Source organism: Salvelinus alpinus, chromosome 32 (genome assembly GCF_045679555.1).
Source record: "Salvelinus alpinus chromosome 32, SLU_Salpinus.1, whole genome shotgun sequence".
Lineage (NCBI taxonomy): Eukaryota > Metazoa > Chordata > Actinopteri > Salmoniformes > Salmonidae > Salvelinus > Salvelinus alpinus.
Genome location: NC_092117.1, coordinates 21,295,336 through 21,318,495, shown reverse-complemented (window position 1 = coordinate 21,318,495; position 23,160 = coordinate 21,295,336). Strand labels below are relative to the sequence as shown.

Genomic DNA, 23,160 nt, shown 5'->3' with positions numbered 1-23,160 from the left:
ACACAATATTCAATATTTAAAATGACGTCACCGTGTGATTTATGGGTGCGCCAATTGACTCTAGTTTAAGATGCGGCCTCAATGAGATACAACAGTTTTTCAAATAATATGAATATAAATTAATATTAATTATTAGGGCTCAAAAAAGAATTCAAACCCAGTCTCACAGTTTGAATGAAATTCCCCAAATGAAGCACTTTGCTTACTACGTATAGTCTTGGTCTGGGGTTGTTATGAGCAACATTAGCTACGAAGCTTTAGGTTAACTGAACCCTGGTCAGGTAAAGGCAGAAGGGACAGACAGTACTGTAGGTGATCTATCCCAGAGGGACAATGAGTGCCATTTGTCACCAGATTGCTGCACGGTGCACAATAAAGCAAGTTTTATTGTCACATACATCAGATTGGTGTAGAGAAATGTGTTTTTTTACAGGGTCAGCCATAGTAGTATGTCATCCCTGGATCAAATCAGGGTTAAGTGCATTGCTCAAGGGCACCTTGTCGGCTCAGTGATTTGAACCAGCGACCTTTCAGTTACTGGCCCAAAGCTCTAACTGCTAGGCTACTTGCCACCCTGTAATTATACAGACCATGGATGCAACTGATCTGGTAGATTACATAATTAAAAATATGTTAATCTGATAATAGTACATGTTATAGCCAATGGGGATCCTGTTTTACGTATTGAGTCTGTTCCTACTGTTTCTGAGTTGGAGATATTAGCATTCAAATCACTTAACCCCTTTCTTATTTATTGAAACCAAATAATAGAATACTTGCTGTGCAACAAAAACAGTCTCCTAGCAACCAATTCACGAGCAGCAGCACTTAAGAGCTCCTACTGAAATTGCAATTTCTTTTAAAATAATTGTATTATATGTGAACAGTTTAGTTATTTTAATTCATTGCTGTGTTCTGCACATTAAAAGTCACATTCACCTATAGGTGCATTATTTAAATAAGTGCTTTCATCTAGAGGCACATGCATATCATTCTAGAACAGAGTGTAATGTTTAAACAGGTCACCATGGAGATGAAGATGGATGCATTCTCTAAGCATTGTTTCAGAGACCTTGCCATCACGTATCCTGAAAATGCTACAAGGAAAAAGTCTTGAGTCAGGTAAAAATTAATTCAAAAATAAATTAAATTGCTAATACAATCCCCAGAGACTCAGAGGGCAAACTTCCTCCTGAAAGCGAACAAAGAAATAAAATGAGACGTTCTGTTCTACACAGATGATCCTAATACTTGGCACACAGCTCTCCACAAGATCAACAAGGAACTTCAAATGTCAGAAAACAGAACAATGACACAATTTTACATTAATTTCACCCCCAAATGTAACGTTAATATTTATAATAATGGCACTGTGATGATTCAAGGTTCAGAGGCCAGACTGGATAAATTTTTCCCCTACTTTGACCAGATAAAACCTCTTGTTGCTGAACTTAAAACCTCTACACTGTCACAACCTACAACAGCCTCCACACCCTCTGTGCCCCAATATGTAGTCCCCAGTGTCCCTCTCTAGCCTGCAGCAGACACAGCCCTGAGCATGCGTCTCTCACACGTGACACCTGCAGTATCACAGCAGAGGAGGAGATCAGCCTGGTGAGTCAGCATAGGGATGAGATCAAGGCGCTGTAGTGTGCAATGAAAAATGTTGAGGAGGACAACCAGGCTCTCAGGATGGAAGTGTGCAGACTTAGAGAGGAACTGTCCAGAACAGTCAACACCAGCCACATTCAGGACCTGCAGAAGGAGCTACATGAGCTAAAGCAGACATTTCTCAGCCACCACCATCCGCTCTACAAAGAGTCCCACAAAATTTTACATTTACATTTAAGTCATTTAGCAGACGCTCTTATCCAGAGCGACTTACAAATTGGTGCATTCACCTTATGATATCCAGTGGAACAACCACTTTACAATAGTGCATCTAACTCTTTTAAGGGGGGGGGTTAGAAGGATTACTTTATCCTATCCTAGGTATTCCTTAAAGAGGTGGGGTTTCAGGTGTCTCCGGAAGGTGGTGATTGACTCCGCTGACCTGGCGTCGTGAGGGAGTTTGTTCCACCATTGGGGTGCCAGAGCAGCGAACAGTTTTGACTGGGCTGAGCGGGAACTGTACTTCCTCAGAGGTAGGGAGGCGAGCAGGCCAGAGGTGGATGAACGCAGTGCCCTTGTTTGGGTGTAGGGCCTGATCAGAGCCTGAAGGTACGGAGGTGCCGTTCCCCTCACAGCTCCGTAGGCAAGCACCATGGTCTTGTAGCGGATGCGAGCTTCAACTGGAAGCCAGTGGAGAGAGCGGAGGAGCGGGGTGACGTGAGAGAACTTGGGAAAGTTGAACACCAGACGGGCTGCGGCGTTCTGGATGAGTTGTAGGGGTTTAATGGCACAGGCAGGGAGCCCAGCCAACAGCGAGTTGCAGTAATCCAGACGGGAGATGACAAGTGCCTGGATTAGGACCTGCGCCGCTTCCTGCGTGAGGCAGGGTCGTACTCTGCGAATGTTGTAGAGCATGAACCTACAGGAACGGGTCACCGCCTTGATGTTAGTTGAGAACGACAGGGTGTTGTCCAGGATCACGCCAAGGTTCTTAGCACTCTGGGAGGAGGACACAATGGAGTTGTCAACCGTGATGGCGAGATCATGGAACGGGCAGTCCTTCCCCGGGAGGAAGAGCAGCTCCGTCTTGCCGAGGTTCAGCTTGAGGTGGTGATCCGTCATCCACACTGATATGTCTGCCAGACATGCAGAGATGCGATTCACCACCTGGTTATCAGAGGGGGGAAAGGAGAAGATTAATTGTGTGTCGTCTGCATAGCAATGATAGGAGAGACCATGTGAGGATATGACAGAGCCAAGTGACTTGGTGTATAGCGAGAATAGGAGAGGGCCTAGAACAGAGCCCTGGGGGACACCAGTGGTGAGAGCACGTGGTGCGGAGACAGATTCTCGCCACGCCACCTGGTAGGAGCGACCTGTCAAGTAGGACGCAATCCAAGCGTGGGCCGCGCCGGAGATGCCCAGCTCGGAGAGGGTGGAGAGGAGGATCTGATGGTTCACAGTATCAAAGGCAGCCGATAGGTCTAGAAGGATGAGAGCAGAGGAGAGAGAGTTAGCTTTAGCAGTGCGGAGCGCCTCCGTGACACAGAGAAGAGCAGTCTCAGTTGAATGACTAGTCTTGAAACCTGACTGATTTGGATCAAGAAGGTCATTCTGAGAGAGATAGCAGGAGAGCTGGCCAAGGACGGCACGTTCAAGAGTTTTGGAGAGAAAAGAAAGAAGGGATACTGGTCTGTAGTTGTTGACATCGGAGGGATCGAGTGTAGGTTTTTTCAGAAGGGGTGCAACTCTCGCTCTCTTGAAGACGGAAGGGACGTAGCCAGCGGTCAAGGATGAGTTGATGAGCGAGGTGAGGTAAGGGAGAAGGTCTCCGGAAATGGTCTGGAGAAGAGAGGAAAGAAAATCTCAGGACCAAGCCAACAGCTGAATCAGCACCCATCAACCAACCCAACCAACCAATGCACCAACCCAGCTGACCCTATCCATCCCCATTTCACGGCCTGTAATTACTCCTATCACTCCACAGACCTGATGAGAAACCAGACGTTTTATTAATGATGGACTCCAATGGAAAGTTTATATTAGAGAATGAACTTTTACCAAATAAAAATGTGTCAAAGTTATGGTGCCCCTCAACAGAGAGAGCTATGGAGCTCGTGACTGTGGACCAGCTTGGCTCCCCCATCCATATCAATCATATGGGGTGGCAGGGTAGCCTAGTGTTTAGAGCTTTGGACTAGTAACCAAAAGGTTGCAAGTTCAAATCCCCGAGCTGACAAGGTAAAAATCTGTCGTTCTGCCCCTGAACAGGCACTTAACCCACTGTTCCTAGGCCTTCATTGAAAATACAAATTTGTTCTTAACTGACTTGCCTAGTTAAATAAAGGTAAAAAAAATAAAAATATGGAGACGCATGACAAACAGGAGAGGATGGCTACATCACTAGCATGCTGACCAGACCGGACACGTCGCGTGCGCGAGCGTCGCAAAATAAATGTAGAAACTCATGTTATTCAATTATTGCACCCACACTGCTTGCACGCGCCAAGGAGCGTCTGCGACACCAAGGGCTAAAATAGATGTCGTTCCTATTTCTGACGCAGATCGCGCTGCAAGTCCTGCCTCTCCCATCTCCTCATTGGTTTATAGAAGCAGGTATCCACGTGCCATCTCCTCATTGGTTTATAGAAGCAGGTACCCACGTGCCATCTCCTCATTGGTTATACCCACGTGGGTGATAGAAAGACGAACTGTTTTGCCGGTAGTCGTGGTAATACAATGAAAGTTTAGATGCGATCCCCATATAATTTAAACGATGAAAAAGCCTGGAAGGAGGAGAGATGACTAGAAACGATTCGGTTTCAAGGTTCATATCCCAGGACAAATTAGCTAACAACAGCAAGCTAGCTAAACAGGACAAAATAACGTTAGCTAGCAAGTGCAAGCTAACTAGCTAAAATACCATACATGTTTAATGCTTTTCGACCTGTCCCCATATGAATGTCATTGGTTCAGAGTTTGTTTTGATATTTTAACCTGCTTGGCGTGAACGCGTTTGGTGTGGGGGGGCAAAATAAATTTATGCACGATAGCGCACGCGGTTTGGGCAAGGTGTAAGGGTAGTGATAGAGAGGGCCTCCACTATCAGGACTGTGTGCTATGGTCCAGTGTGCACCTGGCACACCAGCCTGGACTGTCTTTATGATAATGTACACCTGTACAAAGAGACAGTCCTCGCCTTCTCCAGGACATTGCTATTAGCCCATACAAACTACGGTTGAATATTTTCCCGGTATTTTTTAAATGTTCCATCCATAGAATAAATAACTTTTCTCCTGGGTAACCCGGTATTTCCCTCTAAAAACGGAAGTGTCATTCAAAAGCATTATGAAGCAAAGAAATGTCTGGATTTGATTAAGGCTTTGATCAGTATGAAAATTCAAACCTGATGCTACATGAGCCTGATGAGCCATATAATTAAATACATTTTATGAGCCCTAAATTAACAACGTTTAAGGAGCCCAGGCCCCAAAAAATACCAAATGATTGTACCGTTATCCAATACATACTGTATACGATTGTCACGACCGTCGTATGATTAATTGGACCAAGGCGCAGCGTGAGTAGAGTTTCACATTTTAATGATAGTGAAACTTCCAAAACATCAAAGATATAACGATCGTGAAATACGTAGCGCACATAGGCACTCATACAAAACAATATCCCACATCACAGGTGGAAAAAAGGACACACTAAGTATGATCCCCAATTAGAGGTAACGATCATCAGCTGCCTCCAATTGGGAACCATACACACACCAACATAGAAATATAATACCTAGAAACACCCCTAGTCACGCCCTGACCTATTACACCATAGAGAACCCCGAGGGCTCTCTATGGTCAGGGCGTGACAATGATAGGCTACCACACATTACGCATTACAGAAAAACATAAAAGCCCATAGATGTAGCTAGCTATATTCTCTCTTGAATAAATAAATGAAACAAGCTCCAGTAGGCTAATTTTTATTTTATTTATTTATTTATTTTAAATTTTATCCCCTTTTCTCCCCAATTTTCGTGGTATCCAATCGCTAGTAATTACTATCTTGTCTCATCGCTACAACTCCCGTACGGGCTCGGGAGAGACGAAGGTCGAAAGCCATGCGTCCTCCGAAGCACAACCCAACCAAGCCGCACTGCTTCTTAACACAGTGCGCCTCCAACCCGGAAGCCAGCCGCACCAATGTGTCGGAGGAAACACCGTGCACCTGGCCCCCTCGGTTAGCGCGCACTGTGCCCGGCCCACCACAGGAGTCGCTGGAGCGCGATGAGACAAGGATATCCCTACCGGCCAAAACCCTCCCTAACCCGGACGACGCTATGCCAATTGTGCGTCGCCCCACGGACCTCCCGGTCGCGGCCGGCTGCGACAGAGCCTGGTGGCGCAGCTAGCACTGCCTAGCAGTGCCCTCCAGTAGGCTAATATCTGGAAAATTCCAAGAACTTTTAAAGTTTCTTCAAGTGTAGTCGCAAAAACCTTCAAGCGCTATGATGAAACTGGCTCTCATGAGGACCGCTACAGGAAAGGAAGACCCAGAGTTACCTCTGCTGCAGAGGATAAGTTCATTAGAGTTAACTGCACATCTCAACATCAGCTGTTCAGAGGAGACTACGTGAATCAGGCCTTCACGGTCGAATTGCTGCAAAGAAACCACTACTAAAGGACACCAAGAAACACGGGCAATGGAAATTAGACCGGTGGAAATCTCATATATATATGTTTTGATTTGTTTAACACTTTTTTGGTTACAACATGATTCTATATGTGTAATTTCAAAGTTTGATGTCTTCACTATTATTCTACAATGTAGAAAATAGTAAAAAAAAAAAAAAAAAAAAAAACCTTGAATGAGTAGGTGTGTCCAAACTTTTGACTGGTACTGTACATCAGTTGGGTTTTAGACCAGGTCCTAGCACTGTAGCTGCTGCATCCCTAGTTGATGGCGTTAGATGATGGCGTTAGATGATGGCGTTAGCTGTGTGAATAAAATGTTGTGCTGCCCTCTTCATTGACCCGTTCTTTCAATACTGTTGATCACTCAATGCTAATTCAGAGGCTTTCCTCAATTGGCCTATACCAGGGTATATGTAACTGGTTTAAAAATGACTTGACTCAATGCGTACAGTATCTACTGATGGTGTTAAATCAGGTTTCCTGAATATTACGAAATGTGTCCCCAAGGGGTTGATTCTGGGTCCTGTACTTTTTACTGTTTATATTAACAATATCGACTTGTCTGTAAAAACATTTAACCTGCACTTGTATGCCGATGAGACTGCTGTTTGTGCTATTGCCCCCACTGTTAACCAGGCTCTATCTGAACTACAGTCTGCCTTCATTGTATTACAGAAAACCTTTATTGACCTGAAATTAGAAATGAATGCAGGTAAAACTAAGTATATGTTGTTCTCTAGAGCATATAAAAATATCTCTGATGATTTAAGCACATGTACTTTGGATGGTGTCCATATTGATCGTGTCCCTGCTTACAAAAAACGGGTCATCTTGATAGATGAAAAGCTGTCTTTTAAAAAGCATATTGATGAGTTAGTTAAGAAGCTGAGAATAAAACTGGGCTTCTATAGAAATCTCACTAAATAGTAGAAAGTAGATTATTCAGTCGACGTTCCTATCGGTCCTAGACTATGATGACATCATCTATATGAGCGCAGTTGCCACTTCATTAAAGCAGTTCGATGCAGTTTATCATAGCGCACTGTGCTTTATTAAGGTTGACAGTTTTAGTACTCATCACTGCATTACCTACCAGAAAGTTGGTTGGCCCTCTTTGATGTCGCATACTGTAGGTTGATACATTGCTATATTTTCATTTATGAAGCACTTTTACAAAAGGTCCCACTGTCCGTAACATCATTACTGAACTTTACCACACGTGGTCTCAGGGACGGCTAACTCTGGAAATTTCTTTGCTCTTTACTTAGTTATTGTAAATCAGCTTTTTGTTTTCTTGCACCTTATTTGTCGAACAATCTTCAAAATGTTCTTAAATTTGATGTTTTTCAGAAATCTGATTGAGGACCTTATTATTGACAGTGTTTTTCTTCCTGCTTGCATTTTGTATTTTCTGCTTGCATTTTGTGTGTATTTTGTGTAATTTATGTAACTCAGTGCTCATCTGTAAAAGAGATATTGGTCTCAGTGTGACTCCTTGATAAAATAAAGGTTAAAAATAATTAATATTCCAGGCATTCAATCCAGAGGTTCCTCCTTACACAGAGTGGTGGCGATGGAGCATTTGTATTTGGCGAAAGCAGGAAACCAATCTGTGACAGGGTACACTGCGTCACTGATCCCTCAGGATATACAAATAAAGTTCTGAGTTGGAGTCAGCTGCACTTCTGATTGACAGAATCAGCCTGAGGTCAGGAAGGGCAAATCAACAACAACAACACACACACAATATGACCCTGCCTGGGTCGATCCCATGCATCCACCACCACCCGCACTGTGCAATTTAGAGGTTAAGTGCACCAAAGTCAGTTGAATACTGTAGCCTGTTACAATAAGTGGCCTTCAGGTCTCAGAGAGAGTTGAACATCCCTGTCCAATGTTATGTCCCCATGGAAACTATCTAGACTAAATTATACTAGATGGATGGTTCTAAGAAATCAGATAAATGTGTTCTCTTCATTCCATTGAGTCTTTCCCTTCGCCAAGGCCCTATTTCCCAATAACACTTTAAATGGATAAAGTAACCATTAACCAATATCCTGTACAAAAGTACACCATGATTTCCATATTTTCATCTCTCACTAATGTGGGTTATGTCCAAATAGACTTTTGCCAAAGCATCCCATTGAAACTGGTGGGGACTGGGGACTACTGCTTACTGGTGTAAAGCAAGGCCCTCTAATGGATTTTGAAATGAGAACATGTTGTTTTCCTCTTTGACTGACAGTTAAAGAATGTTTTACTCCTCAAGGACTTTCTATTCCACATTGGTAAACAGCCATTCAGCCATTCGGTTCCCATATCACTACCGTTGAATCTTTTCCATCTGTAGTTGAAGAAAACTTCCATTTGCAGTGGGGATCAATGCACATAGTGAGAAACTTTTTTGTATAAATTCCAAGGCAGGTATGGTAAACTGTTTGCCTTTTATCCATGATATTGATGAGTACTGATGATAATTGGATATAGTGGAATGCTGCTCATGCTGAAACCATTCTCAAATAACTGAATTCAGCTCCACTCTCACACTCCAGTGTGTACAGTATTGCCTCTGTATTGAGTACGATATTGATTACAGGAGATTGAGTCAATACTTTATAGGCCTGGTTTAACATTTTTATTTCACACATACTGTACGTGTTCAGTATACACCCATAGAAAAGAGATATCATGATGTATATTTTGACAGCTTCTGAGAGCCGATTAATGTGACATACTGTAAATAGGACAGAAACACATTATGGTGGTGGTGCTATGAATATTAAACCTTGATCTAAATTAAAATACATTTACATAATCACATAAGTAACAACATGTTGCATGAAGAGATATTTTGAGGACAGACCTGATATCACAACCCATCTCACAATCTTGAAGACATAGGCAATATCTGAAATCTGTCTTACTAACTACTAAAACTGTATACGAAGGTCATAACATTCTGTTGCATATTGGGGGGGGGGGGGGGGGGGGTCAATGGGTTCCGGGGTCAACAACCTTATAGGGTGGTCCGGGGACATGCTTCAAAAATGTATAGCTGTGAAATGGTTGTTTCTGGTTAACTTTTAAAGGGAAAACACATCCTAAACTTTCCTGATAATTTGGTCAGTATATCCAAATCACAACTGAAATACCAATAATTTCTGCATTACTTTAAACTGTCGGTCTACTTGACAATTTTTTTGTAGAACGACTGTGAGAAAGTCAGTTCTGGGGTGAGCCCAGTTCCATTCAACCTTTGCTACATTGCGTAATGGCTTGTACTGAACGACACGTTTGCCCAAAACGTTTTTCAACGTTCTTGAACAGACTTTGAGTTAGCCTATGTTTGGTGGGTGTGGCAGGGTGTCGCTTGAAGCAACGAGTGACATATTTCAAGGGTAGCGGTACATTTTGAACCCACAACCCAATCCCTCCCCATTTTTCAACTGGTCGTTCAGAACAGCACTGTTTCCGTTTAACTGAACGTTGTATTATGTTTTTTTGTACTGAACGTAGCCCTGGTGACTTTTCTACTCCAAAATGAATTACAATAAAATTATGGTGACACCATTCAAATATAATATCCCCCTCCAAAAATTTGCCTAACTAAATATTGGTGTATATTATCAGGCTGGTTTGTTATTTAGCAATAAGCATAATCACCTGTAGCCCAACGAATAAAGCATAAAGGCTATACATAAATACAGTAGGCTGAAGCTTGGGGTTTCCCATCTGTATTTGTGATAAGTTGATCAGTGCTTCCCAAACCTTTTCAGTCATGCCCCCCCCCCCCCCCCCCCCCCATGCCCCCCACCTCCCCCAATTGAATGAACAGCTACTATTGTTACTCAAAAATATGGTATAAGAATAGCTTTTCCTCATCAAGAAACAGTACATACAAACACCAGTACCTGGTTTCCCTTCTATATTGAAATCAAGAAAAAAAATGAAATAAAGGAGAAATAAACCAGCTTACACACGCATCTCTATCACTAAAGACTAGGGTGGGGGATTTATTTTGTAGATTTTCTCAATTAAAATAAAATATAAATGTGGCCCTGGAAATTTTATTAGGGTGATTATTATGTTGCATAAACATGATGAGTGCTTTCCCTCCACAATTTTGGCTTTCACATTTGTTTTCTAAATAAATAAGGAGCATAGGTTGCTGCTGCTGGTCAGAGTCTATGAGGAGCCAGGCTGCATCTGACTGGGGAGAAAAACAGGCTCGCTTGGACCTACTGCCTGAGGTTCCGAGAAACAGCCCTTCTCTAATTATGTAGCCTACTAGAAACAACTTGTTTCAAAGTTTATAATACTACCAAAGTTGTCTTTGAACTCACAAAAATGAGGCTAATATAACGTTACCAATTATCGCTCATTTTGAGAAATAGTGCTTACACACGATTACACATCTAGTCATTTCACAATATAACTATTTTCCCAAAAATATTTTCTATATAATTACTATTCGTGCTTATGAATTTACCATGTAAAATGTGACTTTACTTCATTTTGTTACACAGCGCACAGAATGCAGGCTTTGTTAGGAAGAAAGAGGAGAGAGAAAGACAGAGTGGAACTATTGCTCCGTTCTCCTTGCAAGCCTTGCTCAACTTTTTTCCTTTCACAAACCACGGCCTTTGAGGACCGGGCCAAACCAAAAGCATAATCGGTCGGGGGATCACTCATAAAATGAGGAATGAATGGAGTATTACTGTATACTGTAAAGCCACAGAAAGCCAGTAGCTACCGTGGGAAAATAATTTCCAATCCATCAAATTCATCATGTTACTGTATATTACTTAGTGGGTAAAATTGGCCGGCCTCTAATATTGTGGGGGTCATTACCCCCCCTTCAAGTTAGGCGCCTACTGCATACTGTGTAGCCTACAAATTGTACTGTTTAGTTCAAGCGAATCCAGTAAGTGACAAATATCAACATAGTAGCCTTACCTATCCTACAAATGCGTCATCTAATGTGCAATTGCGTTGATTACTGCCTTTGTTAATTTGGGTACAGTGCATCATCCCGAGTTGTTCTGCGGAGTTCTTCGAGGAAGGAAAGAGAGGAAGGCTCCACGCCACTCTATCACTTGAGTATCTTATCTAGTTATTTTTAGGTGATCCAATTTTCCTCTTTTGTAGCTTTGGCAACTATGTGTGTGTCTTCTATAAATGTTCTCTCCTCTCCCTGTAGGCTTTACAGACGCTTCCCACCCCTTGGCTGCAACCCTTCTAATTTAGTGTGTTCTGAGCGGACAACCCAATTAGAATTCCGGATCTCTGGCAGTGTTTGGAGCTGCCTATCTGCGGTCAAGAATGCAGAGTTCATCTCAGCCTGTGCTGCCCTTCAGTCCCTTTACTTTTTTGCCCTGACAGAGACAAGGAGCTGCTCTCTCTTCATCTGACTACGTTTTCTCTCATAGTCCCAAGAGCATCTGGTCGTTGTGGTGTTCGCACAGGGCTACTAATTTCTCCTAACTGGAGATTTTCTATTTTCTCCCTCACTCACCTGTCCATCTCCTCATTTGAATTCCATACTGTCACTGTCACTTGTTCACTCAAGCTTAACATTGTTGTCATCTATTGCCCACCAGGTACCCTTGGAGAGTTCCTCAATGAGCTTGACACCTTGATAAGCTAATTTCCTGACGATGGCTCACCGCTCTTCGTACTTGGCGACTTCAACCTCCCAATGTCTGCCTTCAATTAATTTATTTTCAACTCACTATTTCCCCTCCTTGACTTGTTTGACCTCACCCTTTCCCAATCCCCTCCAATTCACAAGGCAGACAATACGCTTGACCTCACCTTTACAAGAGGCTGTTCAGCTACTAATCTCACTGCAACCCCCCTCCAGGTCTCTGATCACTACTTTGTTTGCTTTTCTGTCTCCCTTTCATCCAACCCTAGCCACTCAGCCCCTACCCCCTCCAGGTCTCACTTTCCTCCAACCTTAGCCACTCTGCCACTACCTAGATCATCATGTGCCATCTCAATCTTCGGTCTCTCTCCCCCACTACTCTCTACTCTTTTATCCTTCCATCTCTCCCTTCTGCTAAATCCTTCTCCCTACTGTCTCCTGATTCTGCCTCTTTGACCCTACTTTCCTCCCTTTCCGCATCATATGACTCGAACTGTCCCCTTTCCTCTCGGCCAGCTCGACCCTCTCCTCCTGCTCCATGGCTGAGTGACTCATTGTGAGCTTACAGAACAGGGCTGTGGGCAGCTGAGTGAAAATGTGGGAAAACTACACTTCCAGAGGACCAATCATAATTTTACTCCCACCTCTCTATCTTCTCTTCCTCTGTATACACTGCTAAAGCCACTTTATATCACTCTAACCCTAGGAAAATCTAAACCACCTTCTCCTCCCTCCTTATTCCTACACCCCCTTGCCCTCCCTTCTCCCTCTCTGCGGACGACTTTGTCAACCACTTTGAAAAGATGGTTGACGACATCCGCTCCTCATTCACTCAGCCTATTGAGTCCACTGGTCCCACTCACACAGAACTACCCTATGCCTTGACCTCTTCTCCACTCTCTCTCCAGATGAAATCCTGTGACTGGTGAGGTCTGGCTGCTCGACAACCTGCCCGCTCGACCCCATCCCCTCCTCCTTTCTCTAGACCATCACTGGAGACCTTCTCCCATTCCTCACTTCCCTCATTAACTCATCCCTGACCGCTGGCTGTGTCCCCTCTGTCTTCAAAATGGCCAGAGTCACTTCCCTCCTCTAGAAATCAACACTCAACTCATCTGACTTCAAAAACTATAGACCCGTGTCCCTTCTTTCTTGTCTTTCCAAAATACTTGAGCATGCTGTCCTGATAAACTCTCTAATTATCTCTCTCAGAATGATCTTCTTGACCCTAACAAGTCAGGCTTCAAGATGGGTCACTCAAACAAGACTGCTCTTCTCTGTGTCACAGATGCTCTCCACACTGCCAAGGCTGACTCTGTCTCCTCTGTTCTCATCCTCCTAGATCTATCTGCTGCCTTCAACACCATGAACCATCAGATCCTCCTATCCACTCTCTCAGGGCTGGGCGTCTCAGGCTCGGCACACTCTTGAATTGCATCCTACCTGGCAGGCCACTCCTACCAGGTGAACTGGAAAGGATCTGTGTCCGCACCACATACTCCCACTACTGGTGTCCCCCAGGGCTCGGTTATAGGTCCTCCACTCTTCTCTCTATACACCAAGTCACTCGTCTCTGTCATATCCTCACATGGTCTTTCCTATAATTTCTATGCAGATAACATTTCTACACTCAACTACTTTTCTCCCCTCCCCCTTCTGACAGGCAGGTGGCGATAGCTACTTTATTGAGGAAAAATGTATTTACTATGCCTGTAATATACTATAAAACGTAATATTTGCACATAGGCCTACCTAAAATGTTTCCTATATAGAATGCAAGTATGGGTATTCAGACATGGCCACTCACTCATACATATATAAATAAATTCATAAATTATGATTTTACAAAAAACAACATGTAAGGCATGGCTTAACACGGCTCAAAGTAGCCTACACAGTTTGAACTTTATCATGATTTTTTATTGTTTTCATACTAAACAAATCAACTCTTTCCACTGTCTTTGAAGTGTGAAGTTAGTGTCTTTTCATAAATTGGATACATTCATATAATGTTCATTTGAAAGAAAACATCTTTGAACTTGGCACTTAGAAAACAACCACAAGGAATTATCACCTTTATTAATTTAGAACAAAATTTACAAATCCATTCAAACAGTCATGTTTTAATACTTTTGTATCTGTTTTTTAAACTCAACTTTAAAAAAATTGAGAATATTCAAAATACACTTTTTTTATTCTTTTTACCTCACCTCTTGATGTCCATAATTACAAATATGTACATGAAAGTCATTTTCCACAAGTTGTTTTCCTACATATTTCTTCAGCGGTAAAAAAACACATTTTCTTGCCATCCATATTTACACTCCCTCTCACCATTCACTCTGTATAGCTCACCACAGCCGAGCCTGAAGCCCCATTAATACCTGGTTCTAACATGCGTCCTGTGTCCTGATCTTGTCCACATTCTGATTGGACCCACATTTTCAGACATGCATCTACACATGGTGTTAAAATGTGTCTCTTATCCATCCACTGTGTCTTCATTGTGACCAGACCTCCTGGTCCCTCCATGTAAGCAAATTATATGACAGATATTCTTTCAAAATATATATATTTTTTATTCTAAGACACTGTCCAGATCTGTTTACATTTGTAAGATATCCAGATCCCAATCATATCACAATGTGTCTTTTAATCGTCTACACCTGTCTAAAAATGTAGGCACAATCAGAATGTGGACATCATCAGAACAAAGAATGCATGTTAGAACCAGATATAAATGGGGTTTAAGTGTCTGTGATTGGGCTGAGGCTGAGTGCTCAGATGGAAGTCCCGTGGTTTCCATCAATGGCTTCTGGAATGGGTCCTCCGGGCACTGACTGGTATGACATTGGCGTCTTGACGGGGCTCTGTCGGAAGAGCCCCCCGTTGGGGGCCCTGTGTTTGCAGCGGATAGAGGGCATGGTGGCGCTGCTGAGGGGTAGGGGGAGGGTTCTGCCAGTGCCCCTGCCGAGTGTCCTTCCTGCCCCATGTCCCTCCTGGAGGAAGGTGGTCACAGAGAGCGACCCCCTGTGGTGGCCTGGGTAGTGGTCCCGTGAAGGCAGGCCTTCCAGGGACTTGCTGGGCTGCATGCTGCCGATGTCCAGGGCAGAGATCTCGATAGATTGGCCCGGCAGCTGCTTGTGCGCCATGTCCTCGTCCAGGAGGCTGTTCAAACGCTGGTGGACCTGCTCTAGATTCACCTCTTTGTCCTAGAGAGAGGGACAGAGGGAGGGAGGGAGAGAGAGAGAGAGAGAGAGAGAGAGAGAGAGAGAGAGAGAGAGAGAGAGAGAGAGAGAGAGAGAGAGAGAGAGAGAGAGAGAGAGAGAGAGAGAGAGAGAGAGAGAGAGAGAGAGAAAGAGGGAGAGAGATACACAGAGACATAGGTTGTAAGGGATGAAAAGTGCAAGAAAGGTGAAAAGTGAGAGGGGGTTGAGAAAGAAAGAAGCTGTGATTAGAATTTTTTTGATTTAACAACATGATTAATTATCCACATTGTTGACACTACATTTCCAATTTGAATAATATGGAACTTGAATGTTGAATTACTTCAAATCCATATTATTCAAGGAACACTAACGTCAAACCCACGTCAACACTATGCTACAACCACAAGCTAAGCTGCAAAATCAAGGCGTAATGGTACAACATAAAACCAAATGATTTAATGTGTAATTTATAAACTTGTCTCCTCCAGTAGAAAGCCTTTCTTGAAATGCATGTATCTATGCAGCACACTACTGCATGAAAAGCATCCTTATAAAATGACTGGTTCAGATGGGCATACTGTACAATGTCAATGCATCACACTTTATGGGACAAGATTGACAAAATGTAGGAGACAAGGACTTTCAATCATTTCAATAAATCCTTTGTTGAAAGGCTGACTGTATTTTTTGTCATTCAATACTCCGAAAGTTGCAATTTGGGGGTGAGAAGCAGCCACAAGTGCCAAAAGAAATTAAGGGTAATAGATTCTGCAGAAAAATCTACTGCACAGAAAAACATAGCCAAACATATGGCCTCTTGGCTGCTTCTCCTTCCTCTCATTGTTCCAACATTTCTCATGATGTTTAAATCATACCACAAAGACGAAACACCAAACAACAGGAGAGACCATGGAGTGAGATGACTGGTGAAGCGATACATATCTACTCCTATCCAGCGCCCATGCCCCACCCAACCCTATCTGACCTCCCACTTCCCCAACCCCATACAGTGCCCCGTATATCTCAGGTCTCTCCTGACCTGTGTCAAAAGTCTCTGCCTCCTCCCAGTCTCTCTCTCTGTCTGTCCACATGTCACGCCTGCCTTCCAGTGAAGCACTTGTAATATCATTATATGTCAATGGACCAGAAACCCTTTCGAGACTGTAGTCCTTAGTGACCTGCACAGGATCACAGACAATCATACAGTACGTAAATAACCAGCAAGGCTGTGTATCCGGACATTGACATATAATTGCAATAAGACGTCACTCAGTAGAATTACCAGGGATTATTATGGACCGGGGCACAATGTATTGCAAATTGTTGTCATATTGCCTGCATATGCTGTCGCTGTCATAAGACTGAAAGGACACCTGCCATTGAAGGTCATGATAGGTTATGACATCTAATGGCCAATTTATAATGGAGTATTACACTATCGGACATTAAATGGGTAATGTTTAAAAGTCCCGTTTTATTTGAAGTGCATCTTATGAAGGCTTCATAAAGCACTACATACAGTATATCATGCTTGTAATGACTGAACACTCACACTTTGATGCCAAGGTAAGTATATTGCTTTACTGAACAACTGCAGTGATACATATCAAACCTAGAGCCTCATTTTTAAACTCTCGCTCAGGGATCTTGAATGTGACCTTCTTATTAAAAAGGCCATGCTACATTACAATGCTCTATAAAGATTCATAATGTGGCATAACTGTGTGACATAACCATCCATTTATTTGTTCACATTTATAAATCCTGTATAGAGCATGAAATTATTTGTGACCCATTTATGTAGTAGTGCTTATAAAGCCTATATGAATGCTTTGTGAAGCCTTCATATGATGCACTTCAAATAAAGTGGGACCGTTTAGGTCATCACTCTTTAATCTAATGCTCCATTAATAATATGTAGCAATCATGACAATATTCTTACATGAAGTGCTTTTTTTAATGTTCTCTTTTTGCATTATTGTATCGTCCAATCAAACAGACAGGTCAAAGCTAGCATCTTGTTGGCTCACACTTTAGTTTAGGGATCCATGTCAAGCCTTTGATCTCTGGACACCATATCCACAGAGGCTGTTCAGTCTCTTGCAGGTGCTTTGATAAAGGTATTTGAAAGCAGTAAGACTTGAATGGATGAGCTAAAGGGAGCGTTTGCACGACTGAGGCAGCACATATCTACCCAGAAGTACAACGTTGTTGAATCAGTTGACCAACATAATTGTTGTCATTATTCATTTTTTTTGCTGTTATCATTATTGCCATCCATGCAAATGATGATGTTAATGAATTCTCACTTTTCAGCAGAAACAAGCAAAAACAAGCAATTAATTGCATGTTTACGTTTTTGAATAATCCCTCCAAGGCTCTTTTGAAATATAAAGAAATGGAGAGAGGAAGCGCTTCAAACAAGCCACCCAAACTGACTTCTCTCCCACCCAAACTGACTTCTCTCCCACCCAAACTGACTTCTCTCCCACCCAAACTGACTTCTCTCCCACCCAAACTGACTTCTCTCCCACCCAAACTGACATCTCTCACACCCAAACTGACATCTCTCCCACCCAAACGGACTTCTCTCCCACCCAAACTGACTTCTCTCCCACCCAAACTGACTTCTCTCCCACCCAAACGGACTTCTCTCCCACCCAAACTGACTTCTCTCCCACCCAAACTGACTTCTCTCACACCCAAACGGACTTCTCTCCCACCCAAACTGACTTCTCTCCCACCCAAACTGACTTCTCCTCCACCCAAACTGACTTATCTCCCACCCAAACTGACTTCTCTCCCACCCAAACTGACTTCTCTCCCATCCAAACTGACTTCTCTCCCACCCAAACGGACATCTCTCCCACCCAAACGGACTTCTCTCCCACCCAAACTGACTTCTCTCCCATCCAAACTGACTTCTCTCCCACCCAAACTGACATCTCTCCCACCCAAACTGACTTCTCTCCCACCCAGACTGACTTCTCTCCCACCCAAACTGACTTCTCTCCCATCCAAACTGACTTCTCTCCCACTCAAACTGACTTCTCTCCCACCCAAACTGACTTCTCTCCCACCCAAACTGACTTCTCTCCCACCCAAAGACAAGATGAAACGATCACATCAATTTGGACTATTGTTAGGGCACACCTATAACTGTGTGTACTGGAGCTCTACTAAATCGGGGCTGGTGTCTGTGCCTGGATCCATAAAGTAGAGTGTGGCAGTGGCATCTCTGGGCAGGACCGGGGGACCCGGGGGTCTGGGTCTCGGCCTGGGCCTGGGGAGGGGCCGCAGTGGGTCTGGGCCCTGGGTCGGGGATGCTTTCTCGGTCACCTCTTTGGGCTGCTCTCGCCGGCAACGGTTGCTGCTCCACCAGGTCTCCAGTGCGGCCACCAGGCAGGCCAGCAGCAGCCCTGCTGCCAGGATGCAGAACACCCCAGCGAAGCTGTGGAGCCTCAGAGCCCTGCCCTCTGGCTGGGCCTCTGAGTGGCTGTCCAGGTCGCAGCGGCCCTTCCTGGGCCACCATTTCTGCTTCAGGATGTCCAGGTCCCCTTTCTCCTGCAGTTCCAGGATCCTGACAAACACAGATAGAAGAGTTGTATTGTTCTTTGTCTGCACTGAAAGCACTTGGGTGAGTAGCGCGCTAGAGCGAATTCCCTATTCAAACACTTGTGATAGGATTAAATTAAATTACATTAGACTCAGTTGTGAAAATGACAGATTACTGGTAGAGGAGACCCACTGGTCACAGACGTCAATTCAATGTCTATTCCACGTTGGTTCAAAGTAATTTCATTGAAATGATGTGGAAACAACGTTAATTCAACCAGTGTGTGCCCAGTGGGGATGTTTAATTAATGTAAAATAAAGCAACGTATAGAAGTTACTGTGTAACCTACCTAGGGCTGTGGCGGTCATGAAATTTGGTCAGCAGGCGATTGTCAAGCAAATAACTGCCGGCCTCGTGGTAATTGACCGTTAATTAACATAAATACATTTAGCCACTGATGCAGACCGTTGGAACATCTACATTTTAAAAAGCCTACACCATTCACAATAAATCTATTATTTATTTTTGACAGTTCAAAAGAAACATGATATGAAGAAAATGTAGTCTATTTCAGAATAACAGAATAGCAAATCCCGAGTTGTCCTTATTTTAGGCCCTAATCTGGCTATGCCATATGGCTGTGGGCTACACTAGTTCATTTAGCAGACAAGATTTGCATAGAATTCCGTGGCATTATTTTATATTATTTTATAGCATGAAGAATACAATTGAGCATAGCTGAATAAAATAGAAAGGATATTTTCTCCAAATGATTTCTGAGGAAGTGCGCATATGCGGTGGCTATTCTGTGTTGAGCGGTTAACAAACAAACAGGTCCTCCTTTATGCTTAATTCAGAGTTATTTAGTTGTTCTACAAACGTTGGGCTCTATGTTTTGATTTTTAAAACATTCTAAGGCTGTGACTCTAATGATGATTTGAAAAAAATTACATGAAAGAAATTAGCTCTGCTTTGTTTCTTGCGTAGGCTGCACACAGCTCATCAGTCTCTCATTCCCAATTTGACAAGCACTTGATGATATTCTTTCCTGGCCTTGAATTTTCTGGCGGCACCCCCCTTGAGTGGCTGTAATGCCCCCTAAAAAAATCAATTTCTTTTGCGGCCAAAGTGGCCATTGTGCCCGAGGGCTGAATATAATCATTATAATTCCCTTCTCCCAGCTGCCAATCGCTGTGCTCCGAAGCACCTCTCACTCACATGGTTCTCTCAGATATCTCAGTTCCTATTAGCCAATGCCCGTCATGTGATCGGGTCCTTCTCACAGGCATCTGAGATCTTAAGTACACTACAAGTGAAGACAGACACATCGGGGATGCAACTGCTGCATCCATCTTATTGAATTCCAAGGCGCATATTGAAGATTTTAGAAGAACTGTCCACATTTACTTTTTGTCAGCCAACAAGATGAGTAGGCCCAAATTAATACAACCACTCGCATCAAAAAACATTTTAAAAGCAATGAGACTGATGCAACAGATCAGACTATTTATCTTAAAATGTTGATAATAGAGTGCTGAGTACCAGGCAGTTAGCAAGTTTGGTAGGCTAATATGACCATCAGCAGCATCAGAGCTTGGAGAAGCCTAGTTACCATGACTAAACGTTCACATGGAATTTGACTGCGGTCATGACTGCCGGTGTGGCGGTAATACTCATTAAATAAAGTTAGATCAATGCTGAATCAATGTCTGTATTCTACATAACAGAACAGAATATAATAGCATAATATAACATTACAGTAAGACAAAAAAACACCACTTAATTTCTCATGAGATTTTAGGATGATTGTGCGAATGGTCGCAAAAAACTCAACAGTGCGCCACTAGGCAAAATATGTACTTCGATTAAAACAAAACACAGTTATTCTATAGTTTGTTAACATCATCTGCTCTCAAATTTGCTCACTGTACATAACTAAAACAACACTGTACTTTGAAACAACACTGTACTACTGAGGTGCTGACCTGTTTCACCCTCTACAACCACTGTGATTATTATTATCTGACGCTGCAGGTCATCTATGAACATTTGAACATCTTGGCCATGTTCTGTTATAATCTCCACCCGGCACAGCCAGAAGAGGACTGGCCAGGTTGGTTCCCTTAGAGCCTGGTTCCTCTCTAGGTTTCTTCCTAGGTTCTGGCCTTTCTAGGGAGTTTTTCCTAGCCACCGTGCTTCTACACCCGCATTGCTTGCTGTTTGGGGTTTTAGGCTGGGTTTCTGTACAGTACTTTGAGACATTGGCTGATGTAAAAATGTCTTTATAAATACATTTGATTGATTGACTGTACATAACTCAAGATCTAAATGCATATTCCCATGAAACTGATTAAAATCAATGGTTGGCATGAAGATGCTGCGTGGACTTTTCACTGGAAAAACTTGAAGAATTGTCATTCACAATAATTGACAGTGAGAAATGTGAAGACATTTTTTGCTCTGGGAAGAGGCTTCCAGGGGGGCGAGACAGGGGCGGAATGGGGTGGTTTCCTTCAGAACTGCAGTCTCTGCCTTTATATGAATGAAAACAAACTACCATTGGAATTTGTGACATGGTTTTGCTTTGTTATAGCGTATGTAATCCAACTGTTAAATTGAATGTTTATGGAAAACTACACATATAATGTCACAAGGACATCAAATGCACCAATCTACAGTACAGCAACAGAAATACTGTAGGTGGCTGTTAGGGTGGGTTGGCTGGAAGGGGGCACTCACTTCTGGGAGAAGAGGTCTCTGTAGGGGCTGCCGTGCTGCAGGGCCAGGCCATAGCCCTTACTGCTCATACTGTTGCCGGTCACCGTCAGGGTGCAGTCATCATCTGTCAGAGCAGCATACTCTACCACAGCCATGTCCCACAGGAAGGCAAAGGAGTCTCTCTTCGCCTGGGGAAGGATATACACAGGGGATACATTGAGGGGAGATCGGACTAAATGGGGAAAACAGAAATGCACACAGAAACACACATGCATCACCAGCCTTAAGCACAAACTTAACCACAGTCTATTTTCAAGTCCATGACAGTCAGTCAAAACCAGTCAGTGCTGTTCACTGTGGCATTAGCTAATGTGAACAAAGTAGTTTTCAGTAGGAGTGATCATGGCACATCTGCATTGTCAGGGTACAAAGCGGTAGTCTGGCCAGATCGCTTGACCATGACATTTATCCAGACTAACAAGAACAGCAACAGAATCTTTTAAATTCTTGCTGAGTGTGAATTTGTTTTGCTCTGTTTATCCTGGCGCTTTCCCAATAGTCCCAGGTATTTCAAGGTAATGTCATTATTTCACAAATAGAACCCTAAGCTGCCTGTCTGTACACATATTTGTTGAACTGCACAAGGTCCTGAAGGAAAACTCCAAAACTAAACTCCAAAAGAAAGTCAGAAAAAAGTAATTTCCCATCGGATTCTCAATTTAAATCTTCTCATTTACGATTCGCACTGAACAGTATCTCAGTTCAAATCACTAAGATACTTTTTGGTTTAAGTCGGATCTTAATTTGAGCCAGTTTGCTACAGCAGGAAAATAATCCTGCAGTAACAGGAAATGTGAACCAGTGGAGGCTGCTGAGGGGAGAACAGCTCATAATAATGGCCAGAGCGGAGCAGTCTCCAGATCTCAACCCCATAGAAAATCTTTGGAGGGAGTTGAAAGTCCGTGTTGCCCAGCAACAGCTCCAAAACATCACTGCTCTAGAGGAGATCTGCATGGAGGAATGGGTCAAAATACCAGCAACAGTGTGTGAAAACCTTGTGAAGACTTACAGAAAACGTTTGACCTCTGTCATTGCCAACAAAGGGTATATAACAAAGTATTGAGATAAACTTTTGTTATTGACCAAATACTTATTTTCCACCATAATTTGCTAATAAATTCATAAAAAATCCTACAATGTGATTTTCTGGATTTTTTTTCTTCTCATTTTGTCTGTCATAGTTGAAGTGTACCTATGATGAAAATTACAGGCCTCTCTCATATTTTTAAGTGGGAGAACTTGCACAATTGGTGGCTGACTAAATACTTTTTTGCCCCACTGTATTTGATACAATTCCACTGATTCCGCTCCAGTCATTACCACGAGCCCGTTCTCCCCAATTAAGGTGCCACCAACCTCCTGTGATGTGAACTATTATGTGGATTATAATTAATGGCCATTTTTTGTAGGAGTTGATACATTTTTTGTAGGGGTTGATACATTTTTCGGTTGGGCAAATGAAGTCTGACATTTTAAAGTGGAGATTACAAACTTAAGAAGTATTTTTAAACCTTGAATACACTACACGTTTGCAGCTTGTTTAATTCATGGAAGATATCTCAGGCTACTCTGTCTGTGTACTGCTGGGCGTGTGTGTGTGTCTGTTTATTACTGTGATTATTCTGAATTACCATTCACACTGAACTTCATCTCAGTTCA

At 43.0% G+C, this 23,160-nt stretch overlaps 1 protein-coding gene across 2 annotated transcripts in view; it reads right to left on the bottom strand.

Moving 5' to 3' along the window:
* Positions 1-13,856: 13,856 nt before the first annotated feature.
* Positions 13,857-23,160, bottom strand: part of LOC139562290 (glutamate receptor ionotropic, delta-1-like) — a 365,031-nt gene continuing 355,727 nt past the window's right edge. The window contains exons 14-17 of one of the 2 annotated variants that reach the window (XM_071379865.1): positions 21,463-21,629; positions 18,507-18,747; positions 16,207-16,345; positions 13,857-15,170 (exon numbers count right to left, since the gene is read on the bottom strand). In XM_071379865.1, coding sequence (XP_071235966.1) covers positions 14,764-15,170; positions 16,207-16,345; positions 18,507-18,747; positions 21,463-21,629 — 954 coding nt within the window. In that variant the 3' untranslated portion in view covers positions 13,857-14,763. The remainder of the gene's footprint in view (positions 15,171-16,206; positions 16,346-18,506; positions 18,748-21,462; positions 21,630-23,160) is intronic. The other variant, XM_071379866.1, reaches the window with a different exon arrangement.